This window comes from Euprymna scolopes, chromosome 2 (genome assembly GCF_053919585.1).
Source record: "Euprymna scolopes isolate OS-2025 chromosome 2, ASM5391958v1, whole genome shotgun sequence".
Lineage (NCBI taxonomy): Eukaryota > Metazoa > Mollusca > Cephalopoda > Sepiida > Sepiolidae > Euprymna > Euprymna scolopes.
Window position 1 is genome coordinate 128,283,361 of NC_136483.1, and position 13,707 is coordinate 128,297,067.

The window sequence follows — 13,707 nt, forward strand, 5'->3', positions numbered from 1 at the left end:
CCAATATTCGAACAGCTTTAAAAAATAGCATGAAGAATTGGGAAGTCAATTTAACTTCAGGAAATGATGCATTAGGCAAAGTGGAAATTAATAGAGGGATTTTCCAGGGCGATAGTCTTACCTCTTTGCTTTTTGTCATCAGTTTGATTCTAATGACACTTCTTTTGAGAAAAGGAAAAAGACTTCCTACAGTCAACCACCTTGTCATGGATGACAAAGTTTTTGTAAGGAATGAGAACCAAATTGATACCCTAATGAATATGATCAGAATGTTTAATAACGACATATGGATGGAATTTGGCATCACCAAACGTGCTATTCTTGTGATAAAAAGAGGTAACGCCTTGAACAACAGATCTGATAAAAAAATGTTGAGAGTGAGAATGGCTAAAAATACTTGGGAATATTGGAAGCCGATAAGATTAAGAACATAGAAATGGAAAACTAGGTCACAGTCGAATACAATATTTAAATTTAAGATTAAGGGTTATTCTTAAATTCTACCTCCACAGTCAGAATACAATATATGTCATAAATACCAGAGCAGTGGCTATCATTCGATATATTGCTGGTATACTGGACTGGAATGTAGATGAATTTGCAACTTTTCTGAACCCGAAGCACAACTCCCTGTCCAAAGACAGTTACATATCCCACTTTGTGAGATTCTGAGAGAATACTCTACCATCTTTCTTTTGTCCAGATGATGAGAGATGTCTTGATTTTGGAACTGTACATGTATCTGAAGACAGTAAACAAGCGCTGACCTTGAAAAATAAAGGAAAATATGACATCCTTTACAGGTGAGCATTTTCTCCTTCTTTATTCGTAAACAGGTGTTCATTTTGATCAACTCCAAGATTATAATCCTCTGAATTTATTAACAGTATGCACCATAAATACTTATAACAGAATAACTGTATTTAGGAGAGAACATTATTAAAGTTATACATTTATTCATTTTACCCTAAAGAAAATATCTAACCTGAAAAACATGTTGTTTGTGCACTCTGTTGATATTATGTTGTTTGTATACTGTGGTTTTGATAATATTAAGACCCTCACTTTTAAACAACTCTGTTGGTTATTTAAATGAAATCGTATAAAAGAGTAAACTCTCCATGGCGGGTGGAGACGGAAGTTATTCCTTTAAGTACGTCTGATTATCGACAATAATTCTCTATCTCTTCTTTGCCAATAATCTTTAATTTCGCTTCACTGTCATACATCGATTTGTTTATTCTTTTAAATATAAGAATACACGATGTTAGTTCTTTATATCCACAGATGATGTGAGATGCGAGTTAGGGTTAGGGTTAGGGTTAGTGTCTTGTTTTTGTTTTCTAATCTGAAATCACAATAGTCATGTATAATAGTTGCATTAACTGGGATTATTCGTACATTAAAATTCATCCAGTTTTCTTTGCCACCGCCTAAAGGGCCTAACAGGAGTAAAGCTTAGTGAGTACTGATATATGTTGACTTATCAACAATATCTGTTTATGCTAGAAGCTTAAAAGAAAGAACGAGTGCACATTTAACCGCGTGATTTATGTAATGTTGTAAGCGAGAAAAAATTAAATAAAAATTATTTTTGAATTTTTTATTTCAACGGACGAAAGCAAGGAGGAAGTGACGGGAAAATATTATCTTATTAATAAGGCTTCATTGTTCACTATCCGCCATGTTGAGAGAATGACTTCTATTTCTTATGAGTTAATACCGTTTTTTAGCCTTTTTCAAAGATATAAGTGATTGAGTTTATAAATGACAAATCAGTTGATTCCCATTATTGAGAATTCGACAGTTTTTGTCCTATTTCAGTACCCAAATATTTTGTATATAGCTACCCAGATGTGAGGAGTACTTGTTTCTTGATTATATATATATATATATATATATATATATATATATATATATATATATATATATATATATATATATATATATTAGAGACTCGCCCAACATTGTCTTGGGATAAATGACCTCGCCTCTCCATGTTAGTCTTATTTTTTTTTTTTTTTAAATGAAGTAAAACATTGTTTTTAATAGTGATACACATTCTATGGATATTTAGATCTTACAATATTATTGTAAAATGTGTGGGCGTGAGAGGTGGGGGTTAGCATATCAAAATTTATTGAAAATAAACCAATAAAATATCTGATTGTGAGTTTTGTGAAATTAATATAAATTATTTTATATAAAAAGCATACATTACAGTTTCTATAGGCGAACATGAACATTTCAAATATCTTATCATTTTCCTCCAATATGTCATAAACACTTAGAATATCGATAACAAACAACTTTAACTTAAAACTTATTACATGAGCTTGCAAGTGGCGCTATATTGTTTCAACTGTGACAACATAAAAGGCTCATCATATTGATGTTTGCTAAATCTTATTGCTGATGTTTCATGCACCTAAATGACAAATATAATGAACATTTTCTGCTACCATATTTTGACACAGACATAAATAACATGACAGCGTTCATCATAAGTAAAATTAAAATACAAAAAATAACCCTCTTCGTATCCCTTATTGAAATGCAAAAAATAAATAAATAAATAAGCCCCAATTTTATGAGATTATTACATTATCTCTGTAGTAGACCACAGCTACAGCCTTCAGGTACGGTGTTTTGCCTGACTCAACCAAGGGATTTCTTACAATTATTTATCTATCATCAATAGATGCACCCACAATGGCGTCATGATGTTATTTATGCTTTTAATAGTTTGACTTTCTTCCAAACTACAGGTCTCAGTAAACTAGGTTACATGTTTTATTAATCGTTTTCTTATTTATTCTTATAGCATTATTCCAAATCCTGATCTCCAAGACAAGTCTTTAATGTCCCTGTTCACGGTGACGCCAATGAAAGGTGTTCTATTACCTTTAGACCGGCCAGTTACATCTTATGTTGTATTCAATACTGACAAGGAAAGGTGTATCAAAGATCAAACAATTTTCCAATGTCAAGTGGTTGACCCGACTGGTGGTGAATTGGTAGTTGCAAATCTACCAATTAAAATATCCGTCAAGGCTATTTTCAGCAAGTAAGTGCCTTCTTCATCTTTGATAAGATGATTTATTGGGGAGAAGGGGGAGATGAATCGTTTAAATCTTTTTAAATCTATAAAAAGTCTATGGATTTTGTTTCAAATGTATGGTAGCATAATCTGACAACTTTTATTGATATAGAAAAACAAGAAAAAAAGACAAGAAAAACAAAAATATTGCAAATAAAAATGTTTCTTCAAATCTAACACGTTCTCTAAATTATCATAAATGTAAGTACTTTTAAAATTGACCTTCATAATCGGCCCAAAGAAGTAAATGTAGCAACAGTGACGCTAAGAAACAAGGGTTTTCTTGTATAGTTAAAGCGACCAATTTTATCCATCATTTTTTTTTTTTTTAAGTTTGATGTGTCATTTGTGACCTTCCTATTGTTCCGCCACTCATTTACTCTTCTTCACATTTTCTGTTGATATTGGCAGCAAAATGATCGAGTATGAACTCATCCAAAATAAAGTATATACATTTCTTTTTTTATTCATCGTCGTTATAACAGGACTTAAAAAGTTGCAAAATTCTGAAAGAAATTATTGGGCATTTATTAAAAACTGTGCATCAACTATTCTCGACAATTTTGTAGACATAATTGAAAAATAGTCTTTTTTTATTATTTTTTTTACTCACCTTCACCCCCTAACAAGACATATCGCCATTTGGACATAAGAAGCTACTATATGGGACCATGCCTTGGATTAATAACATGTTGGTTTATATTACATTTAAACTTCTGCATATCAGTACAGTCAGGGAAGCCAGTAACAGGAAGAGAATTCCAAAGTCTAGCTGTTCGAGGGAAGAAACTAATAAAATAAAAAGCCCTCTGACATTTAGGGACCTCAATAATGAAGATGTAACATTTTCTTGCTTAACGGGTTTGTCACGGATATGTCCATTGAGGGGGCACGAATGCAACAAGGTCATCAGAACACGTTCCATTAAAATATATATATACAAAATCCAAATGAACAGGCACAGAGATGCAACATTGCGGCGATGGGACAGGGGTTGGAGCTTAGTTGACAAAGTAGGACCTATTAGATTGAAGACTTTTTTTTAACCCTATCCAAGAGGGAGAGGCTAGTGGTAGATGCACCAGCCCAGGTGTGACAGCAATATGCCATGCGTAAAAACCTGGTCAGTATTTTCCAGATGATCCTATAACAGGACTTACCACTACTGATGTGGTATTGAGTTACTGAAATTGTTATGGAACTATCACCTACTCATTCATGGGCTCTTCGAAATCCTATATTAATCGAGAGCCAAGTGGATGTTGGATACTCTTCTAATATTCAACTGACAAGTAAGCTTAGCTATGTCATCACTTTTCTCTATATCTTGTTCCTTTTTCAATATATATTTATAGGGTGTTCTGTGTTTTGTTTTTTTTTGTGCCCCCCCCAACCTGGGTCCAAATCAGAAATTCTATGCTTCAGAATAAAAGGCCAACCAAACATTGCCTGTATATTTTATACAAAAGTAATAGACACACGCACACAAACAATATCTTTTAGTAATATACTAGTTAAATTATTCGGCATGCCAATCTATCATATAAAAATGACGCTAGTTATATACAAAATCCAAATGAACAGTAAATACAATTTATCACAATGTCACTCAATTCATTCAAATGTGTTTTACATCAAATTAACAAAGGATTGCCAATAAGATTATAACATTTTCTTCAAATCAAATACAAACAATTAACAGATCATAAGTAATGACAAATTTAATATAAAAAATAAATGGATCGAACCGTGTTTAAGGCTCTTTTTTTGTAGACTAGTACATCAAGATGCAGGGAAAGACGTCAATCCTTTCCCAGGATTGTTCAATTTACCCTTAATCCTTTCCTTATAATGGTGATTCATGTCATGAGGCATCAAATACAAGTTTTGTGTTTTTGGTATAACTCAACCAAGGATTTAACCCTCATATCCCATTTACCATTAAGCAAACATTCTAACCATTGTGTGAAATATTTATTAGCATTTATTATTAAAGTGACGTTCAGTTTTCATGTATTCATATTCATTTTAATCAATTATAGTTATTTCACAATATATTAAAACATTAGAGTCTTGTTACGTTTTAGAGTTAAGTTTACAATATTTTGTTTTGTGATTGAGGTAATGTCGAGAATTGTATTGCAAGAATTCTGTATTTTCTGCACACAGGTTCATCATCAGTCCTGAAAATGACATCAACTTTGGCTTTTTAATGTTAACAACAAAGAAAACCCGGACAATTACAATCGAAAACAAGGGTGAATTTGAGTTTAAATATTCTATTGGACGAATGGTTCGAGAAAAAGATACAACAAGCAAAGCAAAAAAGCTGTAAGCATTTTTTTTTTTACTTCCCCTGAAAATTGAAGCCAAGGAGGTTTTCATATCGTTTTCTGTCAGTTTTGTGTGTTTCTTTGTTTATTTGTTTTGTATTATTTGGATTATTCGTGCTACTATTAAGTTTTATTATCTCATTTTCAGTTTTATTCTCATAACGTTTTGGCCGACGTAACCTCCGACCTTCTTTAGGTGTTTCTTATCGAATGCAGGAATCATTCTATCAAAATCGGAAATCTGTATGGAATATCAAACAGAACCTTTTATTTATGAGGATACTATGCTCTTGTGCTGTTCACTATAACTGAGTAGAAGTCTTAAGCAATTCATAATTGTATTCTTAGTATCATCTGCACTCAGGATTGAACCTTCAACCTCCATAAGAGTGTAACTTAGAATTGAATTTTACTTATTTTATCTGTTATGTCATATTCGGCATTGACCAGAAATCAGTAAATTCATTTCAATATTCATTTTGTTCTAGCTAGAAATGCGGCATGCCAGACATTCACTGAAGCAAATCCTTTTATGAAATAATAAACAAAGAATAGCATTGTCAAATTGTTTAAGAATTAGCTAAAAGCCATTCTCATCAAAATAAATAATTGAGTAAAATTAAATATGAATTAATGTATGTCACGTGAAGGCATGTCTTTGTATCGCTGACTTGGTGCCAAAAGAGTGTTAATGCATATTCTAGAATTTTGTAATTCAATAATTTTTGTAAACTAGTAGGACCCGTGTATCAGTGTTGCCCAGTGGAAGTATGCCCCCCCACCCCACCTGTAAAAAAAAACAAAAACAAACTACAGTTGTTAGTGGGAGCCACTTAGGCCCATTAAAATAGTTGGCACGGGCGCCCGTGGCCAAAATGAATGTACTGTAGTGAAGTACCGAGGCATTTCATATATATTTATATATTGAAGTATTTGGCTTCCAAATAATAGCATCTTTTATATTATGATGAGTTCCGAAAAAAAAATATGGAATGTCATAAAAAGAAATATGTTGTGGAAATAAGATTCTTGGCAAAAAATAAGTTCATTTTATTTCGTTCAATAAACTTCCATATTTGTTTCTTTTTTGGCATAATAATTTTAAAAAAGTAACTGTTTCGGAGCTAACCTCGTCAATTTAGTCACAAATTAACATGTTCAATATAACCATATTAAACTTCTGTATTTTTTTTCTTTATCGGCATAATGATTAAAAAAAACATAAATATTTGGGAACTAACCTCTTCAATTTAGTCGTGAGTTAAGATCCTCAATATAACCAGGTAATGTTCAAGGTTCAAAAAAAGTTAAATTGGTTGTTTTTCACCACCTTTCACATTCATCCTAATTTGGCAATATTTATAGGCTTTCTGGTAATCTGTAAATATGTAAAATTGTCGCCATAAGTCAAACAACGTGTGCACATGCGTTGTTTGGCTGGCCATAGGAAAGCATAACATTTTTTAGCAAGAATTGTACATGCGGTATTCAGTATCATAATACCAGTAAACATATAAAATGTCAAATCACACGAAAAAGAGAAAATAATTAACAAATACACTTCTGTATTTTGTCAATTGTTTTTTGTTTTTGTTTGGTTTTTATATTTTTAGGAGAAATCTTAATATAAAAGACGCAAATATTTGGGAGCTAAACTCTTCAATATATAAATATATATGAAATGCAACGTTTTAAACATCACCAATATACACATAGTGTGTTTAATGGTTAAAAGAACTCATGAAACTGTAATTTTGTTGATGTTTTGACAAAGACATTGTCGTCATCATCTTCATTGAAGTCAACGACAATGAAGATTCTTATAGTGGATAGCATGTTTTAAACTTTGTATAAAAAAGCAAGTAAACAGGTTATTTAACATTCGTTTAATGATTTTCTCTCTCTTGTAATTTTCGATCTTACATGCCTGAAATGACCTATGCAATAAATGAACTTGACGTCAGGTGCAATAATATGTCTGTTAATCACACCATATTTTAATGTTAGTAAGTGTTCGTTTATAAAATAAAGAACTGCATTCTGGAATATGAAAATTTTCAGAGTTCAGCCAATCAGAATGAACGGACTTTGGCAAGGGAACCTTTATTATTTATGAATCAGAAATGCTAACGATTATGTTAGGTCCATGTATCTATTAGCCAGTTATGGTCAGTGAAATCACAGAATCTGCAGAACATGTTGAATTCGTTCCCGATGACAACTGGTAGCAGTGGTAGTACTAAATATTTAGAGAGAAAAATAGAGACTCCTTCCTCTAGAGATGTTGCAATTGTGATGTTATTGCTCATAGGAGCAATGTAGCATTTTATTATGATAACTGAATGTGTATAAAATGATGTTCTAAAGCTACAAAAGATAATGGCTATTAGCATAGATGTATTGAATTTGTATGTGGCATCTGGTGTTGCAAACCTATGATACTTTGGTCCAGAGGGGAATTTCTGCAGTCATTTTATTATATAGGAGATATATAAAATAAGAAAATACATTATGGTATCAGAATATCATAAGTTTATTGGATTGCATTTGTTTTGTTTTATAGAGCTGAAGGAGCACTTGGGGTCCGATTCACCATTGGTATGTTTGCTATTTTCCCATCTAGTGGCAACGTGATGCCTGGATGCCAGCAAATCATCAACATTGAATGTTCAGCTGATACTGTGAGCAATTGTGATGAGGTAAGAATCTTGTTTACCTTATCTTTAGAATAGCATGTCCATTAAAAAAAAATCCTGTTTTTGTTTGTGACATTATAAAATTATATCATTCTGATAGATGCAATAGAGAGAAAGTCTATATATCACTTTTATTTCAGCAATAACGGTATTATACATAAAAATCAATGTGTTATATCATCATGGCCTGTATCTTGGTGTTTCTTTACTGTGGTGACGTCTCTAGAAGGAATCTTATCATCCTGGAAATATATCCACGAGCCCAACAGGGTAATTGAAGGGGTAATCTATAATTGTACAGATTGTGTGGATAACGTCATTAATTCTCTCCAGATAATTAATTATTTGTGCTTGTTTGAAAAGTAAACACTTTATAGAGGAAGTAAATAAACGTATATAAGATGTTTGCTCGCTTCCTCTACAAAGTATTCATCCTTTTATTAATTTATTCATTCAAGTTTGCAAAAAAACACAAAATAACTTGAATGAACAAGTTGAAAAACATAAAACTTTTAAGTCAACAACTGCCCCCATGCAAGTAAAAATCATCAACTGCTTTTTTGCTTCTCTCATGGCAACCAAAATAAGAGAGAGAGAGAGAGAGAGAGAGAGAGAGAGAGAGAGAGAGAGAGAGAGAGAGAGAGAGAGAGAGAGAGAGAGAGAGAGAAACATTCAACAAAGGGAAATAAATGAATAAGAATACATAGCCAAAAGAAAGAGAAAGAGAGAAAGAACAGTCACTGCTGCAATTCTATCAGCAACTTCCAGCGTCCACCAATAGTTGATTTGACTCTTGACCTGCACCTTTCATTCTCAATAATTTCGATATTATCCCCATAGCATTCAACCACCGGCGATATTATAAACAATCTGGCTTGCTAAAACGAAGCTGATATTTCAAAGTTGATTGTTGTTAATGCAATAACATGTCTTGCATTATTTGCTTACACCTGAAGCCAAAGTTAAGCACAAGGTTGACGTTTAATGTAGAGAAATACAAATCCAAACAAAGGGACATCTATGCTTGTTTCACAGATGCATTATTAACAAGATACTATCCTCTCAGGCATTACCATTTCCTATTTGATGCAGGGGTAGGGCGATTCTGATTATAACTATCGACTACTGAACAGGTTCGCCTATTCAATGAATTTTTTATTTTTTTACATAAGCATTTCTGCATTACTCATAGGATATATTTCTGTGAAAAACAATTAATGATCTCCTGCATACCATTCTGAGAGTGAACTACGAGATTCACATCATCTGCATAGAGCAAGTACTGAACAACAATAGAAATTGTCTTTAAAGTAAAATTAAAGATAAATACTTTTGTCACAGTCATTGAAAGCCAATTATAGAGTTACAGATGGAAATCAAAGTAGATGTAGGTGGTATATAACCTGTTTAACACCATTGTTGACCGAAGTGACAAGCATTACGGATGATACATACTTTCATAATATTGTGCAACTCATGAAAGAGTTTAAAAATGTAGGAGGACATCCCAACTTAACCAGTACCTTCTACAGTGCATCCCAATTAACTGCATTGAATGTTTTTATCAACAAAAACTGATTTAGTCTACACGAGGTTTGATACACTTTTTCTGCATTTGACTGACATAAAAATCATATCTTCTAAAGCCACACTGATTCTCACGAAGCACAAAAGACACGATATAAGCATTCAGACGATTAAACAAAATTATTTTCCTGTTCTATGGAAAAGAGAAATGATAGTTGTTGCACTCATCTTTCTGCTTTTGTATAAAAAGTCACGCAAATCTTAGAAAATATGCATGTCAATCTAGATGAAGTCAATCTACTTCTTAATCTGCACTGCGATTGGTCTTCCACGATAATGAAAGACAAATACATGTACATCATCTCCGCCAGATCCTCCACATCTCAACTGCCTTTTAATCTCCTCAACTTCCTCATGGGCAAGAACAAAATCCATTTCGTCAGTGATAGCTTTGGATTTTAATGATCATAGCCATTCTAACGTAACAACATTAAAATCCAAGGTGTTATATATATATATATATATATATATATATATATATATATATATATATATATATATATATATATATATATATATATATATATAATGGAAATAGAGAGATAAAAAGAATCAACGTTTCGTCTTTATTGCAAGACTTCCTCTGGATGAGTGAAAACAAAACACCAGTATAATATTTGAAAATATATTTTTGATGAAATGATATGTATGACCCTGTTACTTTTCAAAAACGGGGGGGGGGGATAGCGTTGTGAAAGAGAGTAAGATTTTTTTATAACGTCATATAGCTGTTAATATATTTAAAAAGATATGATGCAATTCATATTCTTTTTGGAAAAAATATGTCCGTTATAATTCAAATATGAATGGGTAACTGAAATGAAATGAGCGTATTTTTGTTATGTAATTTATTGATTGATTTTATGTATTAATTATTATAGGTGATGTTTTCTATGGTGTGAGAGAGTTAACCTGTGTCTAAAATTAAATTAAGTTTTTTAATAAAAGTTTATTTATTAATGGCGATACATTATAAAAATCTCCACGTTGTTTAATTGTGCTTGAATTTGCGATAAGCGCTGATTCAAGAAGTCTCCATCGCATTTTTTAAAAATAAATTTAACTATTTTTGCTTGCTTGAAGTAAAAAATATGATTATTATTCAAGTTAGAAACAAATGAATAGATAAAAAGGCGATGTATAGAATAAAATAAATAAATAAATAAATAAATAAACAAAATTTGTCAATAGGAAAATGAAGTTGCCACCAAAAAAGAAAATCAACCATAAAAACCTAAGATAGGGAAATAGCAATGATAATAGTATAATATAACTTCAGATCAAAGTGAAAATTAAGACCCATAAACAACCGTCAAGTTAAAAGAATACTAACACCTCCCCACTGCAACAGCTTAACCACTCTTCCCTCACCCCTACTCCCTCCTTCAGCACACCTCTCTCCAAAAACCCCTTCATATTCACAAAGTATACACTCCACTTTCTTCTAGAATGTAAACCACACCCTAATATAAAAACTAATGATTCTTTTTTGGTCTGATGAATTGTCCTTGAATTGAGATTCCACTGAAATATGTGTGCTCATATGTAACCAATAATATTTGTACAGGGTGTCCAAAAAGTCATTGAAGGGTTTTAAACTTAAATATATTTCTTATTTTTGATGATATCTTTCTGTAATTTTAACATAATCTGATTTAGATATTGGGACATTTTTAAAGACATGCAAAATTCAAACAATCTTTATTTATGAAAAATAATGTCTTTTAAATGCTCATTTTCAGCTTTGCATATTTATGCTCTTTCAAAAACTTTATTCATGACAAATTCTAAAATCTCTGGATTGCGATTTAATTCCCTTATTTCGTTCCGTGAGCTGGCAAACCTTGAAATGTCAAACCCCAAACCCTGCAAGAATTGAAAGAAAGCATCAAGAACGAAATAAGGGAGTTAAATTGCAATACAGAGATTCTGTAATCTGTCATGAATAATGTTTTGAAAAGATCACAAATATGCGAAGCTAAAAATGGGCAACCTTTAAAAGGTATTATTTTTATGAATAAATATTGTTTGAATTTTGCATTTTTAAAAAAATTCCTAATGTCTTAGTCAGATTGTGTTAAAATTACAGAAAGATTTCATCAAAAATAAAGAATCTATTTAAAACCATCCAGTGACTTTTTGAACACCCTATAGAATAAACAAACTATATATATATATATATATATATATATATATATATATATATATATATATATATATATATATATATATATATATATAAATGAGATAAGTCACAGATTAGAAATCAAGTGAATTTTCCTGTCAGATATTACATTGAGGTAATACTTTCAGGACGATCCTAGCCAAAAAGGTAAAAAAAAAAAAAAATTAAAATTAAAAAATAGAGCAATATATAAGTTTGATGATTAAAGTTAAATTCTGTAGATTAAAATATATGCAAATATATTTAAGTTGAGAATTTATTGTTTGAAACAAGGAATATATGAAGAAAGATTATATTTATTTCCTTAATCCATGGATTTTCAATAATGGCTCATATCATCAGAGGAAATGAAATGCAATTAGCAAAATGTTCAGCTATGAATAAACATATATTTTGCTTTTCAGCACATATATTGAAAATGTTATTTAAAAGTTATTGAAATAGTGCTTCAAGGTCATAAAAAAGGATATCATACAACCTAGGCAGTCCAATATCAGAATGAGTTCAATAGTTTCCGGGATATTACTGCTAGGTCGGACGAGTGGTAATCCAAGGGGAAAATCAGAGGTGATCGAGTAATCTGATATATCCAGAATATTTGATTGTACCATACTGTGATTTCGAAGGGCAGATAAGATGGTCGTCCTCTTCGGCGATATAAAGATTTAGAAGAAATCCAGAGTAATGGAATTAAGGCTTTAGCTGGACCTAGCTCTTTTTCTGGTTATGGCAGCATTAATTTTTCAGCCATAAATCTATTTTTTCATATTCGGCCTGAATATGCTTGCCATGGAGTACTCTGGTATTCTATTCTTCAATTGCCCCGGTGTTTGTCTACCCATCCATTTCCATGCGGCAGTCTATTCTTTCTTGGTCAAGTACAGCATTGAAGTCTGGCTCATCAATGTTAATTGCAGCATACCTACCTACGTTTTCCATAATGAAGTGAACCTCACCAGATTCAGTCAAATGAATTGAGAGCATCAAATCCCAGTAACAGGTCAAAGTCTAAGAGTTTTTCTTCAACAACTAAGACCTCCAGTTGCAAAAGGTGCAGGTTGCTCATTGGTAAAAAAAAAAATTCTGAGGAAGACATATCACGTCGAAATATTAATTTCAAACAGATTAATGTTTGTTTATTTTACAAAATGTTTGTGCTTTAATTTGGCTTTTAAACATACAGTATATATTTCATTTTAAAATTGCATTTTAAAATTTAAACAGCCTCTTTTAGATGAGAAGTGCTTTATTTGTGTTCTATTGTTCTAATCAATCGAATAAATATTCAAATCTCAAATTTTCAGGAACTTAGCATTGACATCACAGACCGGGATCTGAAATTATATCCACTTGGCATCCCGTACCGAATTCAAGCAGAATGTTGTGTTCCTTCAATTTGTATTGATGATATTGGGGCTATATTTGAAGAACACCGAATTTGCAAGAGTCTCTCTCTTTGGCAACATTATAATCAGGTCATTCATTGTTAGTTTTTATCTATTAATTTCTTGTTAACTTTTATTCAATTTTTTGTTATTAATTGTTAATTTTTATTAAATTATTTTTATTAATTACTTGCTAATTTTTTTTTTAATTAATCCAATGGTGCCGGGAGTATTTTTCTAATTTAAATATTAAAAGATTAATATTTTTAAAGGTGTCAAACGTCTTCACAAAATTGCTTTCATTCTAAAATTTATAATTAGTTAATCAAACCGGCATTACATAGGCGTATTTTTTAATAAAAAATTAATACTTTTAATTGTATAGGTTCATAAATAACTAGCTTTAACTACCAGGCATTGC

At 31.5% G+C, this 13,707-nt stretch overlaps 1 protein-coding gene across 4 annotated transcripts in view; it reads left to right on the forward strand.

The window, feature by feature from the left end:
• Nucleotides 1–13,707, forward strand: part of LOC145295994 (hydrocephalus-inducing protein-like) — an 865,028-nt gene that overhangs the window by 625,625 nt on the left and 225,696 nt on the right. For all 4 annotated transcript variants that reach the window (XM_080141978.1, XM_080141990.1, XM_080142009.1 and 1 more), the window contains 5 exons: nucleotides 704–803; nucleotides 2,825–3,067; nucleotides 5,270–5,431; nucleotides 7,997–8,132; nucleotides 13,206–13,376. In XM_080141978.1, the coding sequence (XP_079998104.1) occupies nucleotides 704–803; nucleotides 2,825–3,067; nucleotides 5,270–5,431; nucleotides 7,997–8,132; nucleotides 13,206–13,376 (812 nt within the window). The remainder of the gene's footprint in view (nucleotides 1–703; nucleotides 804–2,824; nucleotides 3,068–5,269; nucleotides 5,432–7,996; nucleotides 8,133–13,205; nucleotides 13,377–13,707) is intronic.